The sequence below is a fragment of the Giraffa tippelskirchi genome, chromosome 5 (assembly GCF_054371585.1).
Source record: "Giraffa tippelskirchi isolate mGirTip1 chromosome 5, T2T-mGirTip1v1.2.pri, whole genome shotgun sequence".
Lineage (NCBI taxonomy): Eukaryota > Metazoa > Chordata > Mammalia > Artiodactyla > Giraffidae > Giraffa > Giraffa tippelskirchi.
Window position 1 is genome coordinate 22,165,516 of NC_137279.1, and position 23,857 is coordinate 22,189,372.

At 41.2% G+C, this 23,857-nt stretch overlaps 1 protein-coding gene and 1 long non-coding RNA gene across 2 annotated transcripts in view; one reads left to right on the plus strand and one right to left on the minus strand.

Annotated features, from left to right (window-relative positions):
* PAPPA2 (pappalysin 2) overlaps positions 1-23,857 on the minus strand; it is a 292,528-nt gene that overhangs the window by 93,138 nt on the left and 175,533 nt on the right. Inside the window, exons 12-13 of the mRNA XM_081493669.1 lie at positions 19,607-19,742; positions 19,185-19,404 (exon numbers count right to left, since the gene is read on the minus strand). Coding sequence (XP_081349795.1) covers positions 19,185-19,404; positions 19,607-19,742 — 356 coding nt within the window. The remainder of the gene's footprint in view (positions 1-19,184; positions 19,405-19,606; positions 19,743-23,857) is intronic.
* Positions 13,028-22,978, plus strand: LOC145507323 (uncharacterized). Its single transcript, XR_014054775.1, has 3 exons — positions 13,028-13,218; positions 20,040-22,496; positions 22,854-22,978. It is a non-coding gene; the product is annotated as an uncharacterized LOC145507323 (long non-coding RNA).

Sequence of the window (23,857 nt, forward strand, 5' to 3'; positions counted from 1 at the left end):
TTTGTTGTGAGCCACACAGTCAAAGGCTTTGGCATAGTCAATAAAGCAGAAATAGATGTTTTTTTGGAACTCTTTTGCTTTTTCGATGATCCAGTGGATGTTGGCAATTTGATCTCTGGTTCCTCTGCCTTTTCTAAAACCAGCTTGAACATCTGGAAGTTCACAGTTCACGTATTGCTGAAGCCTGGCTTGGAGAATTTTGAGCATTACTTTACTAGAGTGTGAGATGAGCACTATTGTGCAGTGGTTTGAGCATTCTTTGGCAATAGTGAAAACTTATTTCTCCAATGTAAGAGCTGATGAGAGATTATGCACCAAAGACCCCATTTCTTGCATGTGACTGGTGGAAAGTGGAGAAGACCTTAAAAAATGATCTTAGAGGAACCACATGGACCTTAAAGATAATTCAACCCTAATTTCCCATTTTAGAGATGAGGAAACACCCTAACAGAAATGATGGGATATTTCAGAACTTCCTACTATACTCAGACTACAATATAATAACAAGCAAACATCAAATTAAGCTTTAACTCAAACTCAAAATCAGGATGACATCAGCTTGTGAACTTTTCTAAAGTCCATGTCCCACCCTCTCTCAGGCATCCAACTTGATACCTGGAATCCAGGTTAGTTTAGGAGAAACATTCTGGTTTCTGTACCACAGTTTTTGAGAAATAGCATAATATGACAGAGAAAGTAGTAGATCAAGGCCCATATGACTTGAGTTCAGGTCTTGGCATGTCCCTGCTTAGTTCTGTCACATTGGGGAAGTCTCTTAATCATTCTGGCCTTTTGTCTGCAAATTTATAAAATGATAAAGTTGAACTATGTTCTCTTAAAGGTCTCTTCCAGCTTTAACATGGTATTTAATATCCTAGATGAGGTGACAGTGGTATTGGGGTGGGAGTACAGAAAACCAATGAATGGGGAGGATGTGGTAGAGAACCAAAAAAGAGTTACTCACAATCTTCCTTGCCCAGTGTAACTTTTTTGCTTAATGTCCCAACCTTTAAATTGTTTAGTTAAACAAAATATTGCAATTCATTTATCCAAGAAGTGCCACCATTGACCAAATAGCAATCCCAATGGTTTCTGTAGAAACAACTCTTTGAAGGTTAAATAGTAAAAGAGGATCAGATGTCTCTGCATTCCTTCACTGTTTTACTGATTGTTATTGAAATAAGAGGCTATGGGCTAAGAAGGAATGTATGCTCTGGATTTGGCAGCAGATGGAAGAAGAATGTACAGAATGTAGAATGGACTGGAAGAGATGGAGTCCTCATTAATCATCCCACCACCAATAGGAAAACCAAATAATAATAATAACATCCATCCTTAGAGAGCTCTGCTGTTTCTCCAAACAAATACAAAAAGATATGTCCTCCTTTTGGGCTCCCCATTCTACCTCTTCCTCTCTACTGGTTCCGTCTTTTCTCTGTAGGACAAGAACCAGACTAAATGTCAAGTACATTTCCATTGGCCTTCTTGAACAGAACAAAGCCAGAACTTTGAGGGTTTTACTGGAAGAACATATGGACCAAGAAGAGAAAACTTTAAAGAATCTTATCTGACAGAAACAGGGGAGTCTCAGTAATAATTCTGATTCTTCCATCACATGACAAAGAAATTAATATTGGACTAAGTAGACTTCTCCTTCCTTCCTGTATCCTGGGAAAGCAGAGGTTTTCTCTGCCCTTCAGTTGAAGTCTCTGCCCCAAAGTTGGCCCCTGAAAAGATCTCTGTCAGAAGACATCCATCTCTTCCTAGAATGTGACCTGTTCATAAGTTTAGGACTGGACTCCAGTAGCCCCAGTACTGGGTAATTTGCTTTGTTCATTTCTAGTTCTGGGCACAACTTTTGCCATGCCTGACTGTAACACTAGAACTCCCATCCAAATGCCCACTCTTCTTCCCTGGTGGCTCAGACTGTAGAGAATCCACCTGCAATGTCTAGGAGACCTGGTTGCGATCCCTGGTTTGGGAAGATCCTCCGGAGAAGAGAATGGCTACCTACTCTGGTCATCTGGCCTGGAGAATTCCATGGACAGAGGAACCTGGTGGGCTACAGTTCATGGGGGTCACAGAGTCAGACACGACTGAGCGAATTTCATTTTCACTTTCTTCTAAAGTAAAACAGATTTCCATCACACAGCCAACATGTACTGCCTTTCAAAACCACCTCACCAAGTTTCAGAACTGACAATTTTAATGTAGTTATAAAATATGTAAAACACCAAAGAAAGAGTCAAAACAATTTCTGGCTAAGCAGCAAAGAATGTGCACCCTAGAACAGCACCAGGGAAGCATAATCACTCATCAGAAACAACGATAATAATAACAACAAACATAATATATATAATACATATCTATATATATAATAAATATATATAAACATTTTTCCCCATCTGCAAAGGCAGGAACAATCTCCACGTGGTGCATTTCCTAATGAAGAGTGATCAATGGAACCCCCAAATGACCGCACTGCTGACTCCCACTGCACTACCACTATTTATCCTTGGGCATTCCTCCAGTTAAAAAACAAATAATAAAAGTATCCTTGGGCCTCAATTAAGCTATTAATTCAGGAGTGACACTTCCCCAGACATATTCATAAGCCAATGCTGAGGAATTGTGAAACAGGTAGAGGTAAGTGAGGAAACAACATAGTACTGTGAATAAAGTTTAATGCGCATGAGCTTTCACATATAGCAATCCTAGAACAGTACCTAAAAGGCACGAAGAAAGGGTAGCATGGCTTCTGCACGCTATAATATACAAGCTTTGTGTTGACTGAGGTCTTAAGGAGTCACAAGCTAGCACCTTCAACGAGTCCCAAATTTATATATAGAAGTAGAACATAAAACATGTCAGCCCAGGACTCTTCCCCTTGGCTTCTTTTGCCTATAAAGTTTCTCGACTCACCAACAGAAGCCTCACATTGCTCCCATCATCTTGTAATTCAGGAATTTATCAGTCCTGGGTTGACATCAGATTTGGAATATTACTCCCTTCTGTCCTGTTGTTCTTCTTAGCATTCCCAAGCCTTGCAACATCAATGGCTCATTTGCTTATGGAGATAGGAAGGCCCAAAGGAGCAAAGAGACTTCCTAAAATTGTGTGGTGAGACTAGATGATGTGGCCAGATGTGAGAGCAAGGGTCTAGACAACGGGCTTGTTGCCATTCAAATCACCAGGCTTCTTCTTCCCTTGTGGTTATGGCTACATAGAACCAGACATGGCCTGAGAGTCATTCCAACCAAAAGGCAGGGTCATATCTATCAATAGCCTATTTGGCAGACTGGCAAAACAACAGAATCTTGGAAATATTGGTTTATTTTCTGTGCTTTCTCCATCAGCTGCCAATAATACAGATCGTTAGCATAGGGCCAGCTGTGAGCCAAATTGGGAAGCAGGTGATATTTTAAACTCATTTCTCATTTTGGCACCACTTTTCCTGCTTTTCATACTCCCTCAAACTTCCAGATGCCTACACTAGGTTGCATTTCAGCAGTGCTCTGGTCTGATTTCCCACTGGCAAGGTCCATAAGAAAATACCTTTGACATAAATAGTTGATAATGACTTAAAACATTTCTACTTCTATTAAGTGGTATTGACTATTTTAAAGAGACTGCTGGAGATTATCAGGATTTGAACAAAATAATTCCTAACTGTGGAGTTTCAGACACTGTGATAAGACATCGGGAGTTAGTGTCCTGAAGTCGTCATTTTGAAACCATCTTTAGCGGTAGACTCCAGCCTCGGGTCTTCCTAAGCCGTCTGTGCCTGTCCCTAGCACTGAAACTCAAAGCCTGAAAGCTGCCACCCAATTGGCTCTAAGAATGTATCCTACTAGGAACCATCTCAGACAGCATAATATTTTAATAAAGGCTTTTTCTGGAATAGTCTAGCCGTGCTCCAATAAACCCCTAAATGAGACCATGTCCGTGACCTTTCCGGTTTTCCTCTATAACCCCATAACAGCAAACAGTTGAAAAGATTCTACAGCTCCCAAAGCAGATCTATTGTTCACCAGGCCTTCTGTCATCAGCCAGGAGAACCAGAATCCTTGCCAGTGAATTCTCCTGCTTCCCTCTTATTTTAAGGACAAATCATTCTGGGAAGAGGAAGTTGAGCAAGAAATCTTGGGAACAACTGAGCAGTTATAATTCTTTTCTTGTTTAAGAAGAGAAAATAGATTCAATGTTAATTTGCTAAGCTGCTTTGGGGAAGAAGATAATCAAATGAATAGAAATACAATACATATTTCATTTTCTATAGTGCCTTTCCCAGCAGCAAGAGATGACACTTCCCATCATCCTGAAACATTAAAAGGAAACTCTCTGCTAAATAGAAAAGATGAAGAGCCAATGGATAAATTGATGCTTTAACCTGCAGCCCCTAGCACAAAAAGAGGAAGTAGCCCTTTACTTTGTGAGGCTATCAGAAGGGAAGTGATTGGAATGGTTTGCATAGGACTGAGTAGGGGAAGAAAAAGCCTGGCAAGGTATAGGAGCCCAATCCAGGCAGAGAAGGAAGGGAAAGGGTCAGCATTTGAAATTTGAACTTCAAATAATTGAAATACAATAGGAGCTGGTAAAGCGGCAGCAATGAGGGTTTCAGGGAATAATGAAGCATGAAGCAGAATGACGGACAATAGAGATGGAATGATCCTATTACCAAGACCAGGATCACAAACTGGTTATAGCAGGGATGGAACGCAAGGTGCTGAGCTGTGCTCTGGCTGGATGTCCCTGGACTCAGAACCCTTAGGGTTTTGAGGGCTCAGGACCCTTATAATGTAGTCCTAGCTCTACCTGCAATCTACAGTGCAGCCAAGAAGACACCTTTTCACACCCGAGTCCCAGCATCTTCCAAATGGAAAAACAGCCACTTCCTCCCAGAAATTATCTAGGGATTGTTCAAATCAAGTGAATTCTGTGGAAAAGGTGCTTTCTTTTCTACCACATTCCTCCAATCACCCCCCACCCCAATCAAAATCCCACGTCTACAGAAAATTCTCCAGGGACAATGGAGGGTGATCCAGAAATCTTCTATACTTGACTTACTGACAAAGGCCCTATCTTCTCTGTCAGCAGATCCACTCTTTCAAGATTTGCTTTCTAAGGCTAAAGACATCTTTTGTGTCACAGTATGGAGATGTCATGGAAAGGGATCTGAAGACGTGAGGCAGCTGAGGGAGCCAGCCTGAGGCAGCTTTAACCCTGCATGTTACCAAGGTTCACAAATTGCAAGTGGAATGTTATAAGTGATTTGGTGGTAGTTGATTGTTGGTTTTTCCCTTTTGATTATTTATTGTTGCAGTCTCTGCTTCAGGAGACAGGATCTGAAGAACAGAAGCTCCACAGAGACAACAAAGGTGACTGAACTAGTATTTATTGTTGCTGTTCAGTTGCTAAGTCATATCCGATGCTTTGCAACCCCAGGGACTGCAGCATGCCAGGATCTTCTATCTTCCACTAGCCCCCAGAGTTTGCTCAAATTCACATCGATTGAGTGGGTGATGCTATCTAACTCTTTCATCCTCCGCTGCCCCTTTCTCCTTTCCCAGCATCAGAGCCTTTTCCGATGAATTGGCTCTTTGCACCAGACTGCCTTATGTGTCTCCTGAGAAACCTGTATGCAGGTCAAGAAGCAATAATTAGAACCAGATGTGGAACAACTGACTGGTTCAAAATTGGGAAAGGAGTACAACAAGACTGTATATTGTCACCTGCTTATTTAACTTATATGCAGAGTGCTGCTGCTGCTGCTAAGTCGCTTCAGTCGTGTCCGACTCTGTGTGACCCCATAGACGGCAGCCCACCAGGCTCCGCAGTCCCTGGGATTCTCCAGGCAAGAATACTGGAGTGGGTTGCCATTTCCTTCTCCAGTGCATGAAAGGGAAAAGTGAAAGTGAAGTCGCTCAGTCGTGTCCGACTCTTAGTGACCCCATGGACTGTAGCCTACCAGGCTCCTCCGTCCATGGGATTTTCCAGGCAAGAGTACTGGAGTGGGGTGCTATATGCAGAGTACATCATACAAAATGTCAGGCTGGATGAATCACAAGCTCTAATAGATTTTTGGGAGAAATATGAACAACCTCAGATATGCAGCTGATACCACTCTAAAGGCAGAAAGTGAAGAGGAACTTAAAAGCATCTTGAGGAGGAAAGTGAAAAGCTGGCCTGAAACTCACCATTAAAAACTAAGATCATGGCATTGAGTCCCATCATTTTATGGCAAATAGAAGGGAAAAGAGTGGAAGCAAAGACAGATTTTATTTTCCTGGGCTCCAAAATCACTGCGGACCATGACTGCAGTCATGAAATTAAAAGATGCTTGATCCTTGGAAGAAAAGCTTTGATAAATCTAGACAATGTATTAAAAAGCAGAGACATCACTTTGCCAACAAAGGTCCATATAGTCAAAGTTATCATTTTTTTCAGTAGTCATGTATGGATGGAGAGTTGGACTGTAAAGAAGGCTGAGTGTCAAAGAATTGATGTTTTTTAATTGTGGTGCTGGAGAAGACTCTTGAGAGTCCCTTGGACTGAAAGGAGGTCAAACCAGTCAATCCTAAAGGAAATCAACCCTGAATATTCATTGGAAGGACTACTGCTGACTACACTAGTATACATGCACACTAATTGGCAAGTCTCTGTGCATCCTGAGGCATTTGAAACCAAACCAGCTATACACGATTCTTTGATGACTCAGTTTTCAATTATCTGACTCTTCTCTTTACACAAGCATGATTAACAAAGTATGTTAAGTAAGTTAAGGCATTTTTATGTCAAGTACACAGAAGTTGGGGCTGAACTCCAACTGATTTCCACAAGAACAGACTAATAGGAAATGTTTTTAATGGAGAAGATAAAATCTGCTTAAAAGTTGTTGCCTTGAATAGAGAATCGTACAAGAGCACAATGTGTGTTCATTATTTTCTCTTGACTTAAACTTTATGTGTTCATGTTTAGTTTGCTTTAAGCAAATAGGAAAATGAAGATTTATGCAGATAAGAAAAAAAGGAAAGAAAGAGGAGAAAATCTGAGGATGACACTGCTCTTTACAAAAATATTTGTTTTTTTACTTAAAAAATAATACCCTTTTGAAAGGCACTATCATTTAAAAAGTTAAGTCAGTTTAAAATTTAGCTATATAATCCAGTGAACATTAATCTTTTCCAAAAGACTGCTTTGTGTATAGTGAAATATACACACACACATTTACATATATATAACTACATTTTACTAGACCAAAATCGCTCAAAACATTTAACCCTCAATTGTCCTATATTATGAGGAGTCAGAAAGCAGGTTACTTTAATAATAATCCCATTTTTTTAGATTTTTAATAATTTTATAGCTTTCTAGGAAACCCAATTGATATTACTGATTATTTTTCACTTTAATGAATACTATTAACAATTCCAGCTGAGCTATTGAGAAGGTGGCTCAGGCTTAGACAAAACAGAAAATGAACTCGGGAACAAAATGTGAAAATGGATCAGTCATAAAGTGGATGTGAAGTATCTAGATAATGGAGCATAAAGAGGACATTCTCTGGTAAAAGGCTGCCTAGATAATCCACCTACCGAGAACTGGGGAATTCCTATAAAGAAAGACCATCCTTTTGGAATCATTGTTCTTCCCTTCTTATTTATTTCTGCAGGCAAATTCCTCTCATGTTCTTGTGAGCCAAGCTGTCCTATAAGTTAAAACTACATCAATAACTTGTTTGGCTCTATCAGGAATGAGGTCCTTGTAACTCCAAGGTCTAAGCGCATAGCCAGCTAGTCCAGGCTAACACATTTTGGAGCACATGATTCCAGCTTGTTGGAATCCACAATCTTGTGTAATTCCCTCAACCTGAGTGCAGGTGGGACCAATGACTTACTTCTAACCAATTGAATATGGCGAAGGTGACAGTGTCACTTCTGATCATTACACATAACCTAAGATTGAAAGGTACTCTTGCTGAGAGACTCTCTCTTTGCCGGCTTTAAAGAAACAAGCTGCCAAGAGTGAGCTGCCCAGTGGAGAGGGCTATAGGGCAAGGAACTAAGGACAGGACCTGTGCAACAGCCAGCAGGAAACTGAGCCCTCAGTCTGGCAGCCTTCTGGGACCAAATGCCAACAACTGTGTGAGGTTAGAAACTGACTTTCCCCACAGGAGCTTTCAAATGACCCGACCTGGCTGACACCTCGTTATAGCCTTATAGAGGATCCAGTTGAGCCTGGCCTAGAATCTTTTTATTATTATTATTATTTTAAACTTCTTATTTTATATTTGGGTACAGCTGATTAACAATGTTGTAATAGTTTAAGATGAACAGGGAAGGGACTCAGTCATACATATACATGTATCCATTCTCCCCCAAATTTCTCTCCCAGCCAAGCTGCCACATAACGTCGAGTAGAGTTCCATGTGCTATACAGTAGGTCCTTGCTGGTTATCCATTTTAAATATAGCAGTGTGTACATGTCCATTCCAAACTCCCTAGCTATCCCTTCCCCTCAGCAACTATAAATTCGTTCTCTAAGTCTGTGAATCTCTTTCTGTTTTTTAAGTAAGTTCACTTGTATCATTTCTTTTTCAATTCCACATGTAAGGGATTTCTTATACGGTATTTCTCCTCTGTCTGACCAACTTCAGTCAGTATGACAATCCCCAGGTCATCCACGTTGCTGCAAATCTGGCCTAGAATCTTGAATCTCAGAAACTGTGGAGTGTAAATTTGTGTTGGTTTAAGCTGCTCAGTACGTGGCAGTATTGCTGCATGGCAATAGAAAACTAATATATACATAAAGCTGGCTTTAGATTGTAGTTTTTCTTTCTGGCTTACCTGTACTTCTAATCTCCAAGAGAAGGGAATATTTTTTTCTCTGATTTTCTCTCCTCTGGGGACTAAGATTCTTTATGTCTGGGCTAGGACCCCATGCTGAAGCTGAAGCTCTAATACTTTGGCTACCTGATGCGAAGAACTGATTTATTAGAAAAGACCCTGATGCTGGGAAAGACTGAAGGCAGGAGGAGAAGGGGACGACAGAGGATGAGACAGTTGGATGGCATCAGTGACTCAATGGACATGAATTTGAGCAAGCTCTGGGAGATGGTGAAGGTCAGGGAAGCCTGTGCTGCAGTCCACAGGGTTGCAAAGAGCTGGACACTACTGAGCGACTGAACAAAAACAAGGACCCCACAGGAGCTAGGTCAAAGGCTCTTTTTCTAATGACCCCAAATCCTCTGGATTCTGCCCATAAAATCACTCTACTCCAGATAATTCATTTCCTGAACTTTCCCAAAAGTCCAAAGTATTTTTTGAAAGATTTATTTGCTGTATTTATCTTTGGCTGTGCTAGATTTTGACTGCTTCACATTTTGGCTTTTCTCTAGTTGCAGCAAGAGGGGGTTACTCTCTAGTTGTGGTGTCTGGGCTTCCCATTGCAATGGCTTCTTTTGTTGCAGAGCACAAGTTCTAGGGCACTCAGGCTTCTGCAGCTGCAGCTCTTGGGCTCTGGAGCATGGGCTCCTTAGTTGTGGCACACGGGTTTAGTTGCCCTGAGGCATGTGGGATCTTCCTGGAGCAGGGATCTGACCGGTATTCCCTACACTGGCAGGTGAATTCTTAGCCATGGGACCACCAGGGAAGCCCCCAAAGTATCTTTACAGTTCTATCATTTATCACCTACTCCATCAAAAATCACAAGCTCACCTGCATTACTCAGCGCCCACATCTATATTTCTTAATTTCATGGATTCCACCAAAGAAATATGCCATTTGCATAAATATATCTAAAATACAGGTGTTCTTTAATTATTCCAGTGCCAGTTTACCTCTTGTTATCCTAATCTGAATACAGTTTAAGGGCGAGGGTAGGATTTCCTGGGTAGTAATAGACATGAGTATATTTATAAAATAGTTTTTTGTTCGTCAAATGGAAACTTTCTTTACAGAAAAACAAATAAATTTGATTCTAGTCTTAGTTTTGCTAATTTCAAATAAGGTGAATTTGTACACACTGAGTCTCAGTTTCCTCAACTGAAAAATGATTCCTGGCATATTGTAGGCACTTAATAAATATTTTTGAATATTTCTATATTAAAATATAGTCTGTCCCTTTCTCTATACAGACACACACACACACCATATAGAACAATTAGTTTTACAAAACAGTCTACATTAAACTTTTCAGAAGTGTTTCTTCTATGTGAAATAAAACACAGCAATATAAATACAATGTGTACACACACACACACGCACATTCACTGTTTTAGACCTAAATTGTTACACAATTGTACTCTCAATTATCCACAATGATAAAAAGGATCAAACATGGTGATATATAGTGAGTGAAAAAGAATGAGAGTGAGAATGAGAGAGAAAGAGAAGAAATAACTCTGGTTTCCACATGGATATTCATTTTAAAAGTTAAATGTCTTGTTCAGTTTTATAGCAGAATACTTGGTTTTAATAAGCTACAGTTTAAGGTAAACCTCAGAACCCACTACAGTTTTATATTTATGAGTATCTATTACTTGTTTTCCATCTCAATCAGAATGTGCACTTATACTGAATAAGTTAAAGTTAAAATAACCTTATGTTTGCCTTGGACTTAAAATAAGTTCAAAACATTAAAAAGAGAAAATATAAATGTCCAGTTAGTTCAGTCTACTTAGAAGTTATACTGAAAATTGGTCTTAGCATAAAGATGGCTAACAAACAAATGAAAAGATGTTCAACATTGCTCATTATTAGAGAAAAGCAAATCAAAACTACAATGAGATATTATCTCATACCAGTCAGAATGGTCATTATCAAAAAGTCTACAAACAATAAATGCTGGAGAGAGTGTAGAGAAAAAGGAACTCTCTTGCACTGATGGTGGGACTGTAAATTGATACAGCCACTATGGAAGACAGTATGGAGAATCCTTAAAAAACTAAGAATAAAACCACCATGTGACCCAGAAATCCCACTACTAGGCATATACCCTGAGGAAACCAAAATTGAAAAAGACACATGTACCTCCATGTTCATTGCAGCACTATTACAATAGCTAGAACATGAAGCAACCTAGATGTCCATTGACAGATGAGTGGATGAAGAAATTGTGTTATATATATACAATGGAATATTGTGTGCTGTGCTGTGCTTAGTCACTCACTCAGTTGTGTCCGACTCTTTGTGACCCCATGAAATGTAGCGCACCAGGCTCCTTTGTCTATGGGGATTCTCCAGGCAAGAATACTGGAGTGGGTTGCCATGCCCTCCTCCAGGGGATCTTCTCAACCCAGGGATAAAGGCCAGGTTTACCACATTGCAGGTGGATTCTTTACTGTCTGAGCAACCAGGGAACCCCATGAGAGTAGCCTATCCCATCTCCAGGGGATCTTTTTGACCCAGAAATTGAACTGGGATCTCCTGCATTGCAGTCAGATTCTTTACCAGCTGAGCTACTGGGGAAGCCCACAATGGAATATTACTCAGCCATAAAAAGGAATGCATTTGAGTCAGTTCTAATGAGGTGGATGAACCTAGAGCCTATTACAGAGTGAAGAAAGTCAGAAAGAGAAAAACTAATATAGTATACTAACACATATATATGGAATCTAGATAAATGGTACTGATGAAATTATTTGTAGGGCAGCAGTGGAGACACAGACATAGAGAACAGACTTATGGACATGGGATGTGGGGGAGGAATAAGAGGGTGAGATGTATGGAGAGAATAACATGAAAACTTACATTACCATGTGTAAGATAGTCAATGGGAATTTGCTGTACAGCTCAGGGAACTCAAACCTGGGCTCTGTAACAATCTAGAGGGGTGGGATGGGGAGGGAGGCTCAAGAGGGAGGGGACATATGTATACCTATGGCTGATCCATGTTGATGTTTGGCAGAAAACAACAAAATTATGTAAACAATTATCCTTCAATTAAAAAAGAAAGAAAGAAGAAAATTGATCTTAGAATTAAAGCCAGGAAAATCTTAATCTGGAACACCAAATGCAGAGAGAAAATGGATTTCTTCACGGTTATTTGACAAAATATTTTCTGCCAGCAATCAACTTATGGCCTGTCATTTCCAAATGCCCACCCTTCATTGCCCTGCTTTGAAATACTAAAGAGGGACCATGCAAATATTGCTCTTTTGCCAGTTAGTATAATGTCATGTTTGCCGAGGAGATATAACTGGGGAGACATTGTAGGAGGAAGGGGTGTCTCTTCTTGATTCCCATGTGTTTTTCTCGCCTTGCTTCAGCAGCATTTGATGTCCAACACAGCATCAGAGTTTCAGTGACACCCTGCATGTCCCAGAAGTCCTACCAGCACCCTAGCTGGCTTCCCAGCAAAGGTACCCCGCTGAATGACTTCCCAGAAAGTCTCATTGGTACCCCAATGGGAGGCTTTCCATCAAGTTCATCAGTGCCCAGCAGGTGACCTCCCGGACAGTTTCACCAGCATTTGCTGTGACAGCTTTTCAGAAAGTCGCAGTAGAACCTCAACAGACAGCTTCCTAATGAGCCATGCTCAGCCCTCCAGTGGGTGGTTTCTTGACTGCTAGTCTTAGCCTACGGAACCTCAGCACCCTTCTCTGTTACCCGGTATGTCACTTCTCCACCCTGTCCAATGAGATAAAAATCACAGCCTTGGAGGGAATGGAGTGCTCTTCCTCAAGATGCTCTCCCCCCATCCCTAAAAGTAATGGTTGCCCCCTTGATCCACCATTCTTCTCTAAAATTAACTACCAAGGTGTTCTCCTTACCCCTTAAGAGTTCATTTTCTGTTAGTAGTTACTTACATTAATTTTCCCCATTCTAATTATGGTGTCCTGATTGACCAACTGACACAGAATGGACCTGGAAATGATGGTAGAAGATAGAATCACATAGATAGAGGGAATCAGTTTGGTTGTGCCTGTGTGCTTGAGTACAGTGCTGAGCTACTTGTCAGTGGGAAATGGGATGCTGATAATCAATTGTGGGATCACAGTTGCTAAGCTACCACCTCTAACTACTGTGGTGAAGAGCCACCTGGAACATAAAGGCCACCATCCTTGACCACAGGTGTCCTGCACATCATTGGTGAGCGTGTCACAGTAGCCAGAGAGAAGATGGCACATCTGAAACAGGAAGAGAAGCCCCTTCCTCCTGCAGTGTGTCTCCAGAACTCTCTGTTGACAAGAGTTAACACTGTGCCAGTCAGCAAAGGGTGAATATTAACAGAATCCTATTCTTAGTACTACGAGTTAGGGTGATGAGGGTGACTTTAGAGATGAGACGCAGGAAACTGATGGGTAACTGTCACATTTCGTAAAAGGAGGGTGGTAAAAAAAGATAAGGATGGGAACTGGTGTGGAACTGGTCCCACCTGGTGCTTGAATGGGTTACAAACTCCACGTGGATCATTCTCACGCAGTCTCAAAAGAATCCTCAGAGGTAGTTTCTCCCTGCTTCCCACTTAAATATCAACAATACAGAAACATAGGAAAACTCTGATTAACACCAAAAACCAAGGTGGACAGCTGGACTCTGAGGATTCCCGCCTGATTTCAAAATGTGTTGGAACTGAATTGAGAAATGTCACTGGAAGCCAAAAAGTGATTTTTGTTGTTATTTATTTTCTGGAAAAAAAAAAAAGCACAAAGCAAATAAAGAATAGAGCCAAAGCAAATAAAGAATTAGCCCCCAACTAAAATAAATAAATTTATTTAATAAAAAAAAAAATGAATCCCAGTCCCAGCAAGGGTTATCTAATGAACCTATGACAGCATGGTCTCTCCGGATGAATGCTGCAAAAAAAAAAAAAGAATAGAGCCATACTAAAAGAAAAGAAACGGGTGAGTCTTTCTTCATTCCCTGGCCCCTGTAAAGACCAGGAAACTGGGCACTACTTTTCAGGGGTCACAGATCTGTTCTCTATCCATCAGTCTTCAGCAGTACTCTTTCTTTACTCATTTCACGATTTCCAGTCAGAAAGTATAGGGTCTTGGTGGAGTAAGGTAGGAGTGAGTGAGGGGAAGAGAGAACCATTGACAAAGACCACTGAGTCCTGGGAGATAAACATCCCAAAGGTAAAGATGCTACCTAGAATCCTAAAGAATATTATAGGCTTAGGGACCATGAGATGAAATTTCAGAATAAAAGCTTGGAATAGTTTTGCATAATGAAATCCTACTGTCTTTGTAAACAGTGCAATGAAACAATGTGCCCTGGGCTCATTGGCAGTGAGGATAGAGAAAGGTTAAAAATAAAAGAAAGGCAAATATTTATCAAACAAATACAAACAAAGAGAAAGCAGGGATGGACATTTTAATTCCAGACAAAGCATAATACAAAACCGAATCCTTTTAAAGGGGCAAAAGGGTTGGCAAGAGAGATGACCCCAATAAAGATAAAACAGTCACGAGTACTTCTACACCTAATTATGTAGCACAAATTATAAAAAAACAAGAACTGTTTGAAATACAAGGATAAATTGAAAGAAGCACAATTATTTGGGAGGTTATATTGTATTCTCAATCTTTTATAAGGCAGGTAGGTAGAAAAAAATCAATGTAAGGAAAGTATAAATGCTGAAAAGAAATGAGTGATCAGAAGTTTCAACTATTGCTATCAGCCCAGGCCCTGGAAAAGGAGACACTGTTCTTCAACATCAGAAGATTCAACACTGGGGCATCTGATGGCTATACCATCAGGCAGGGTCAGAGAAGTTGCAACTAATATTTTCATTGTGTTCATATGACTGAAAGAATAGAATCTTGTTGCAGGAGAAACACACGCCCATGAGAAATTCTTGTTTATTAGTAAATTCTGCTAGACTTGCTTGTGAATTTCCAAAGTAGATTATATGAGTCTTGATTATCTTTGAGCTAATCTACTCATTTAGGAAAATTAACCTGTTAGTGCATGGATTATATTTTGGAAACATTCAAAACCCCACTGTATTAATCAAAAAGATGGTTCTCACTTTCCAAAGCTATCAACACAACCCTGGGATGGTTGAGAATCTGCCTGACACTCCAACTCATGGGATACTGTGGAAGGTTATGCAAGGCCTTTTCCAAAGGTGGCTAGAGCAGGAAATAGTCAGGGAGTAAAAAATGCGGTAAACTGTTACGGGACACTGGTGGGGCTTCCCAGGTAGCACAGTGGTAAACAATCCACCTGCCAATGCAGGAGACACAGGAGACATGGGTTCTATCCCTGGGTTGGGAAGATTCCTTGGAGGAGGAAATGTCAACCCACTCCTGTATTCTTGCCTGGAAAATTTCATGGAAAGAAGAGCCTGGCGGGCTACAGTCCATGGGATCGCAAAGAGTCAGACACGACTGACCACATGCGGGCACAAGGAGACCGAAACCGGGAACACTAAACTTGGTTTTCAAGACTAAGGATCCGTTATCAAAAGACTAAACCCAAAGGGTCATAAACTGGGTAGCCATCATGGCAAAATGGGAAACAAGATGAAGAGAAAGATCAAAGCCAAAGCAGTCCAAAGTAAGGATCATGAATGTCACTGGGAAGCCAGGCTTAGGTTTACTGGAACCTCAGCTGAGATTCTGTGGGCTAGTCAGACTGGTTTAAAGATGCAGTATTGTAAGGCAGAGCACAGAGGATTTTCAGGGCAGTGAAACTACTCTGTGATACTGTAACAGACACGTCATTAAATATTTGCTCAAACCTATAAAATATGCAAAACCAAGAATGAACCTAATGTAAACTGTGGACTCTGGGTGATGATTATGTGTCCATGTAGGTTCATTGATTGTACATCTGATGAAGGTGTGACAGTGGGGGAGACTGTGGATGTATATGTGTGTGTGGGGGGAGGGGAGGGTTATGGGAAGTCTCTGTATTTTCCAGTCAGTTTTGCTGTGAACCTAAAACTTCCCTGGTAGCTCAGATGGTAAAGAATCTGTCTGCAGTGCAGGAGACCCGGGTTTGATCCCTGGGTTAGGAAGATCCCCTGGAGAAGGAAATGGCAGCCTACTCCAGTATTCTTGCCTGGAAAATCCTATGGACAGAGGAACCTGGAGGGCTACAGTCCATGGGGTCACAGTCAGACATGACTGAGTGACTAAACCACCAAAACTTCTCTAAGAAATAGAGTTTATTTCAAAAAATAAATAAAGGTGCAGTGATGAAGGAAGACAAGCCATTGGTTATTAATGGTTAAACACAAAATGGATAACACATCTTCTACTGCCAGGCATCTGTCAGCTCTCCCTTGTCCATTTTAGTATTAATGGAATTCAGGTCATAAGGGGTAAGAAGGAGGTAGCCAGGAATCCCTCTTACTATGCCCAGAATTTGAGGCTTTCATATTATGGTCTATCTACATTTACAACTGTGATTGATACAAAGATGCTAAAAGACTTCCATTCTTTGAGAATATATAGGGATTCAGATTTTAAATCTGTCCACAAAGAAAATACGTGGGATCTATTAGGTCCCCTATGTATCAAAATTTACTATATTGCACTGATTTGCTGGCTGAGAAGGAAAAGCCAGTTTGTATGGCTCCTGTCAGTCACATGTGGTTTGGAAACGCTTATGCATTCCAGATACATTCTGTGTAAACTGGAGAATCATATTCTATTTCTACTGGTTTGCACGCATGCATATAAGAAAACTTGTTTTCCCACAGTGCTAAATAAAAATAAGAGAAGAACTAGCAGCAGTGATCATAATTAACCAACTTCTTTGTCAGAATTTCACAGCTGTGATGGTGTAAGGGGAATTCTTGTCCCTTGGGTCTAGAGAAGTTGTGACTTCTTTTTTGGTTTGCTTGTTCAGTTCTGTCCTGTGGAGGATTTAGTGGTAAGGTCTGTAACTGTCATTCAATGTACAGTTTCTGACATCTCTGATGTGTCAGGGCCTCTGCTAGGTATTGAGAAATACTGAGAAGAATGCCTACTGTAGGGAGTTCAGAGTGGGAAAGAACAAGAAAATAAATAAGCTACCACCCAATGAGATAGCTGTTTTTGTACAGTGTGGGTTGTGTGCAATGTCCTATGGAAACAAGGAGCTGCTACTGCTGCTGCTGCTAAGTTGCTTCAGTCGTGTCCAACTCTGTGCAACCCCATAGACGGCAGCCCACCAGGCTCCTCCATCCCTGGGATTCTCCAGGCAAGAATACTGGAGTGGGTTGCCATTTCCTCCTCCAGTGCATGAAAGTGAAAAGTGAAAGTGAAGTCACTCAGTCGTGTCCGACTCTTCACGACCCCATGGGCTGCAGCCTACCAGGCTCCTCCATCCATGGGGTTTTCCAGGCAAGAGTACTGGAGTAGGGTGCCATTGCCTTCTCCTGGAAACAAAGAGGGGTCTTGCCAAAACTTCATAGAAGAAGGCAAATCCTGATGGTCAAGTGTGAGTTGAAGTGAAGACGTACTGGACAGCATTCAAGAAAGTAGGAACATTATGTGCAAAGACATGGAGCTCATCAGGACACATGTTTCAGGGACCTGAAAGAAATTCTGTATGGCTTAAGGCCAGAGGTAGTGCCAGTAGAGAAAATAATTGGAAAACACATGAGAGAGAGGCAATCATTCTAGTAAACAATGTTATTTTAACAGTCTACATTCTTGCATTAATATTTGAAGATGTTTGCTCATTCAGGAGACTTAAAAGTCACAGATGAACTAGCTAATGTTGCAATGTCCATTATCCAGACCCTATTCTTTCCTAGCACTTACAACAATGTCTAGCACATAGTTAATACTCAATTAACATGAACTACTATCACTGCATGTGGTAAATGACCCCTAATAATTTGTGCCCTGATGCTCATCCTTCCTCTTGAGTACGGGCAGGACTAATTGACTCATTTCTAATGAATAGAATATGCCAGAAGTAATGGGTTGTCAATTCTAACATTATGTTATAAAAAGACTGGCTTCCCTTTGGGGCAGATTCTCATGTACTCACCCTTTCTGGCTCTCTTTATTTTTTTGGATTATTAGCTGTCATGTCATAAAGACATTCAGGCAGCTTATGGAGATGCTCGTGTGGCAAGGAATTGAGCTATGCTTATGTGAGTGTGCCCACAGCCAGCACCTATGCGAATGAGTTTGGCCACAGATCTCCCGAGGCTTGCCAATAGCCACATGAGTGAGCTTGGAAGTGAATTCTGCAAGGCTCCACTTGAGCCTGAGGTTAGTGCAGCCTTGGCCAAGAGCTAATGGCAACCTCATAAGGGACACTAAGCCAGAGGCACCTAGCTGAGTTGCATCTATATTTCTTATCAACAGAAACTGTGAGAAGCCACTAAATGTTGGTATTAACCTAATTTGCTACAGAGCAAAAGATAACTAAAATACTGTATTAGTACTGTCTACCTCCTAATCAAGATTGGGTTTCTGGGATACCTAGGTCGGGCATGGTGGTATCGGAGTCCCTCCTTGATGACGGAGCACTGCCTACAACCTCAGCTTTTGTGACTAGGATTCCGTTTGCCTGACACTTCACTCCTTGAGGAAACAAACTCTGTTACCTGTAGTCCTACTCAACTGATTAGACCTTTCAGAGAATGAATTCAGCACAAGTGCAGCACAGATTACTGTGTCTGACTTGCTCCTTGCCTCATCAGGGCCAACCTTGGGTACACCAACGTTCCTTACTAGTTGTGGCTTAGAGTCCAGGAAACACTATCTAGATGGTCAGGAAACACTATCTAGGTGGTGACAGTCACAGATGTCTACAGAATGGCACACGTAGCTCATATAGTCCTGATTTCCGTATGTAAGTCTAATTGATTATATAGTATGCCTTAGAGACTAATTGTTAAACTCACTATATACACTGTCCAGGTGGGAACAAGTGGAAAAATATACATCACTTAGGGAACATTGAGTTTTTGGCAGGGAAATTTGGCAGTTTACATAGCAATGTTGATTTGAAGGCAGTGGTTTTATATGTACAAGAGATTTTAAGACCTAGCAAATATGATAAATATTTACATAAAAATTATTCTCAGCTAAGGAAAGAAGAACAAAATATAAAATGCAAGTGTACCTTCTATGAATTGTTCTTTGCTTGCTTCTTATGTCTTTTTTAGTAGTTCTTAGACCCATTTTTAGTTAGCGAACAAACACCTACTTTATATATAATAGTATGTATGAAAATGATAGCAGTTGTTGAAAAAGAAAGGAAAAAGGAAGTAAGGGGACTTTATACCTTTGTCCCTGATGATTTTGCCCCTTGTGCTCTGGGATGATGCAGCTGTTGGGAGCTGAAGGACTTATGTCAGAGGACGTCCTTAGAGCCACTGCCGAGATGCCCACCAACAGGGTTGAGAAATTCAGCAGCACTGATGTGGTATGGTGGAAGAGGACGTTTGAGTGATGGGTTACGTTGATAACCAGCGGGTTATGCTGGCATGACAGTTCATAGGCTCCTGAAGAGAAACAAGGGGATTGAATAATAATTTAAGCCATTCATGTAGCATCAAGTTTCCATACCTAGTGTTCATTTTTATCTTCTCAATAGCTATATGATGTAACAAGGTCTCAAATAATATCAGAGACAGACATCTAGTTGAATCCTGGGCCTACTGGATAGTCCTCTGGTGGCCCTAAAGGGATAACTATCAGACTCACCAAGAGAGTGGTTGTTTCCACTGACATCGGTCAGGTAAATGGTCACTGTTGGCCGCTGACGTTCCCCAGGTACCAGGCCATCAGATGTCAAGAAAATGAAAATTGCTGTGGCCACTCCTGGTCTATTGAAACAAACCTAGGCACAAGCACATATATGTACGAGCCATTATTTCCAGTGGGCTCTCAAGGCACACGTCACACTACTTTTACCCTTCTTAAATAGCTCGCCACTTAGAAGATAAGAACTTCCTTCTCCTTTACAAATGGGAAGAAAAACATGGAGTAGGCACAGAAAGATAGCCATGGTCATATGAAAAGTCAAAATTAGCTGGAAAGTAGCTAACTTTAAGCTACCGAGAATCCCATCTTTCTGAGACTTTTTACTTCAACCAGTTATTTTTTACTTGAATCTTTCTTTATATTTCTCTAAAAGATCACTCAAGGAGACCATTGCTGGAGACGCTAAACCACTGCATAGCCAGCCAATACCTCCCTATCTCCAATGTGAGAGACGTGGACAAGATGATCACCAAGCTAACGCTTTGTTCTCAACTGGCATAGCTAAGTATCCTTCCCTATCTCCCTCGTTGCTGTTGTTTAGTTGCTAAGTCACGTCTGACTCTTTGCAACCCCATGGACTGTTGCCCTCCAGTTCCTCTATCCATGGGATTTCCCAGGCAAAAATACTGGAGTCAGTAGCCATTTTCTTCTCCAGGGGAATCTTCCTGACCCAGAGATCGAACTTGTGTCTCCTGCATTGGCAGGTGGATTCTTTACCACTGAGCCACCAGGGAAACCCTCCCTGTCTCCTTGTCTCCCCCTTAAAATTGTTACCAGAACCTCTCACTTAGCATTTCAACTATGACACAGGAGAAAGGTTACTGCAGAGTCTGTTGCTTCAGAAACTAGATGCTGCCAAACTGCTCATTCTTATTCTTCTGGTGCCCCCAGCACAACATTTACCCTATCTGCAGCTGGAATACAAGCCAGCGCTGAAAATTCATAGGAAAATTCAGTTATCTGTAAGACATATTCTAGATGGCTAGACTAATTAACAATGAAGCAGTCTTGTCCCTAGAAATCCTTTAAAATAAAACATTTCGGAGATTGGGGAATGACCTTAAGAATTTATCTTCCATTATCTGATGTTGTAATTCTACTTTTGTCTTATTTCCTAGAGCTCAATGTTACTCTTAACACTGAGATATTGAGAGTCATCTCCCATCTTCCTCGGTGTTGCATGGTTGCTGCTTTATTAGAATCTAGGGCTAGAACGTACAACAGTCTGTATGTATTTCTCTAGCTTTTTATCAGATTCTGAAAGGGATGTGCTGTGCTGTGCTATGCTTAGTCTCTCACTTGTGTCTGACTCTTTGCAACCCTATGGACTGTAGCCCACCAGGCTCCTCTGTCCATGGGGATTCTCCAGCCAAGAATACTGGAGTGGGTTGCCATGCCCTCCTCCAGGGGATCTTCCCGACCCAGGGATCAAACCCAGGTGCCCCACATTGCAGGTGGATTATTTACTGTCTGAGCCATGAAGGAAGCCCAAGAATACTGGAGTGGATAGCCTAGTCCTTCTCCAGGGGATCTTACAGACCCAGGAATTGAACTGGGGTCTCCTGCATTGCAGGCAGATTTTTTTACCAGCTGAACTACCAGGGAAGCCTTATGGAAGGGATAGAGCCCCCCAAACACTGTCCTCAGTGTCAGAGCAGGGTACGACACCTAAAGGCAGAGGGCTTTTCTTAAAATGGGGAGCAGGAAAGTCAAACATGTTTTCTATTTTAACGAGAATTTTTCCTTGTCCACAGATCTACTCTCCCTGAGCCTTGGTGGTATGTTTATAGAGTGTCAATCTGCACTGCTGGCTTAATTAGGGTGATTTTTTGATTTTCAGTGGTCAGTGTAGCACATTGTAGCACAACTCTCCCTTCTTGCTCTCCTCCTTTGAGGGAAAGACCAGCCACACTCTATTTTTTTTACAGTGTCATTTCTCCCCCTTTTCACTTCCCCTCTTTGAAGTAATAAATATTTCTTTATAACTTAAAAAACTTTCAGACCCATAGGTTATGGCTTGCAATATGAGGTCCTTTGTTCCTGGCTAGATGAGGGCTAGACATGAAACACACCATAAGTTAACCAGGAGCCTAACGCAAAGCCCTCAACTCTAGCCCCCAAACGACATCAAAGTCCCCTGGGAATGCCCACAACCTCTTCCTTTTCATACACCACAAAAGAGATCCAAGTACTGGAAGAAAGCTCTGGGTTGTTTCCTGAGCCAGGAACAGAGCCCAAACAAGTACCTGGTGGCTTTACCCGAATAGGTCTCAGACTTGAAGAGTGGGGTGACTTCAATGAGGAACAGGAGGGCTCAGTTTTCCCACTTTCTGTTGGGTCCCCAACTAGACACCACCCATCTGAAACTAATTAGCAGGGCTTATGCTGTGGATTTCTCTGTCTTGAGGCCCTGTGCCCAAAACCTCTGACTCATTTTGCATCGCCTTGCTCTAAGGGTCTTTGAATCCCAAATCACTTTGAACCTTAAAGCCTGTTCCTGTGGCAGTGGCAGTGTCTCTGTGCCTTGATTTGTGATTTGATGGGAAGTGGTTATGCCAGGATTTCCCGGCCGTGGCTTTAGCAGGAAAACCACAAGTGAGACACTGGCAGAGGAAAGTCTGATCATGGTACAGGATGCCGAGTCTTGGGCATTTCCTCTCACAGTGACACGAGAGGTAGGCACACTTCATTCTCATCTGAATACTGAATATGCCCCACAGGAGCAACTCAATGCAAAGAAGTAGAACTCTGTCATATAACTATTAGAACCTCAAACCAGAGACCGGTTCGAGTCTGCACAATGAATGCTAACCACAGTAAAGGGAATCTAGTAAGTGCACCATTCTGAAGGGAGGGATGGCCAGGCAGAACCCTGGGTTTAACTCTTAGCCCATCTTTATTGTTGTTATTTAGTCGCTCAGTCATGTCTGACTCTTTTGGGACCCCATGGACTAGACTATATATAGCCTGCCAGGCTCCTCTGTCCATGGGATTTCCCAGGCAAGGACACTGGAGTGGATTGCCATTTCCTTCTTCGGGGGAACCTTCCCAACCTAGAGATCGAACCCATGTCTCCTGCATTGGCAGGGGGATTCTTTACCACTGTGCCACCTGGAATAGCCTCAGCTCTATCTTTACTAGCTGGGTAAACTAACTTTGACAATCCATTTCTCCTCTCTGAGCCTAGGGTTCTTCTTTTCCATCTGAGGAGCAGACATACTACCTATCTCACTTGGCTACTATGAGGATGAAATGAAATCATATGAAAGCCCAAGGATAATGCCTACGATCTAGTAAAGACTCAATGCTCAAGAATTTTTATTTCCAAAAAGGAATATTTTTTTCAAATTCTGTTTACACTTCAGGAAGACCAGGATAAAGAAGAAACATTTAAATTAAACACACAACTATGTATTTTGGTATATAGAGAATTATGCTTTTCTGAAATTTATAGGCTAACGAATCTCACATATGTTGTTTTAAAATAGCACTTGTAGATGTGAATTGGTACTGCAGGTTCTGCTTCCATAGAAACTGACAATATTTGAGGCTCTTGGCATAGAATGCATCTCTACTTTATATACGGGATCTATGAAGAATACATTTTGTGTACATAACTTTTAATAGACATTTAAAAAATTCAGTTCAATATGTGTTTATTAAAAATCTACTTTTGCTGTACATATAAAGATGTTTCTAGAATTGGCAGTATAATTAGAATACTAAAATGCGTTCTTTATTTGAACAAACATGATATTTTTCAAAGCTGCTCTTTCTACAGCCAAGTCACATCTATTTTAATTTATATAACAGTCTAGGCTATTTTTACTTTATATGAAATAAACAATGAATTTTGTGTTCTTTAATGAAAGTAGGTAGTGGCTAGAGCAGAAAATCTGGCAACACAAAACTCTGCTTATTCTAACCTCATGCCACCATTGTCACTACATAAGTAAGACACTCCTCTAATCACCACACCAAACGCACAATGCAAACAGCTGCCCCCTTCTGGACAAAATACATTAGAGGAAACTAATTGAGGACTATGCAAATCTGAAATGAGCACCAGGCATGCCCCAAGAGAAAAGTCCAAGATGCTAAGAGGTCAAGGGAATTGTTAGCTTTATTTGTAATATTTTATTGTTTGTTTTAACAAGAAAATTGCATTTATGTATTACAGGGCAATATAGA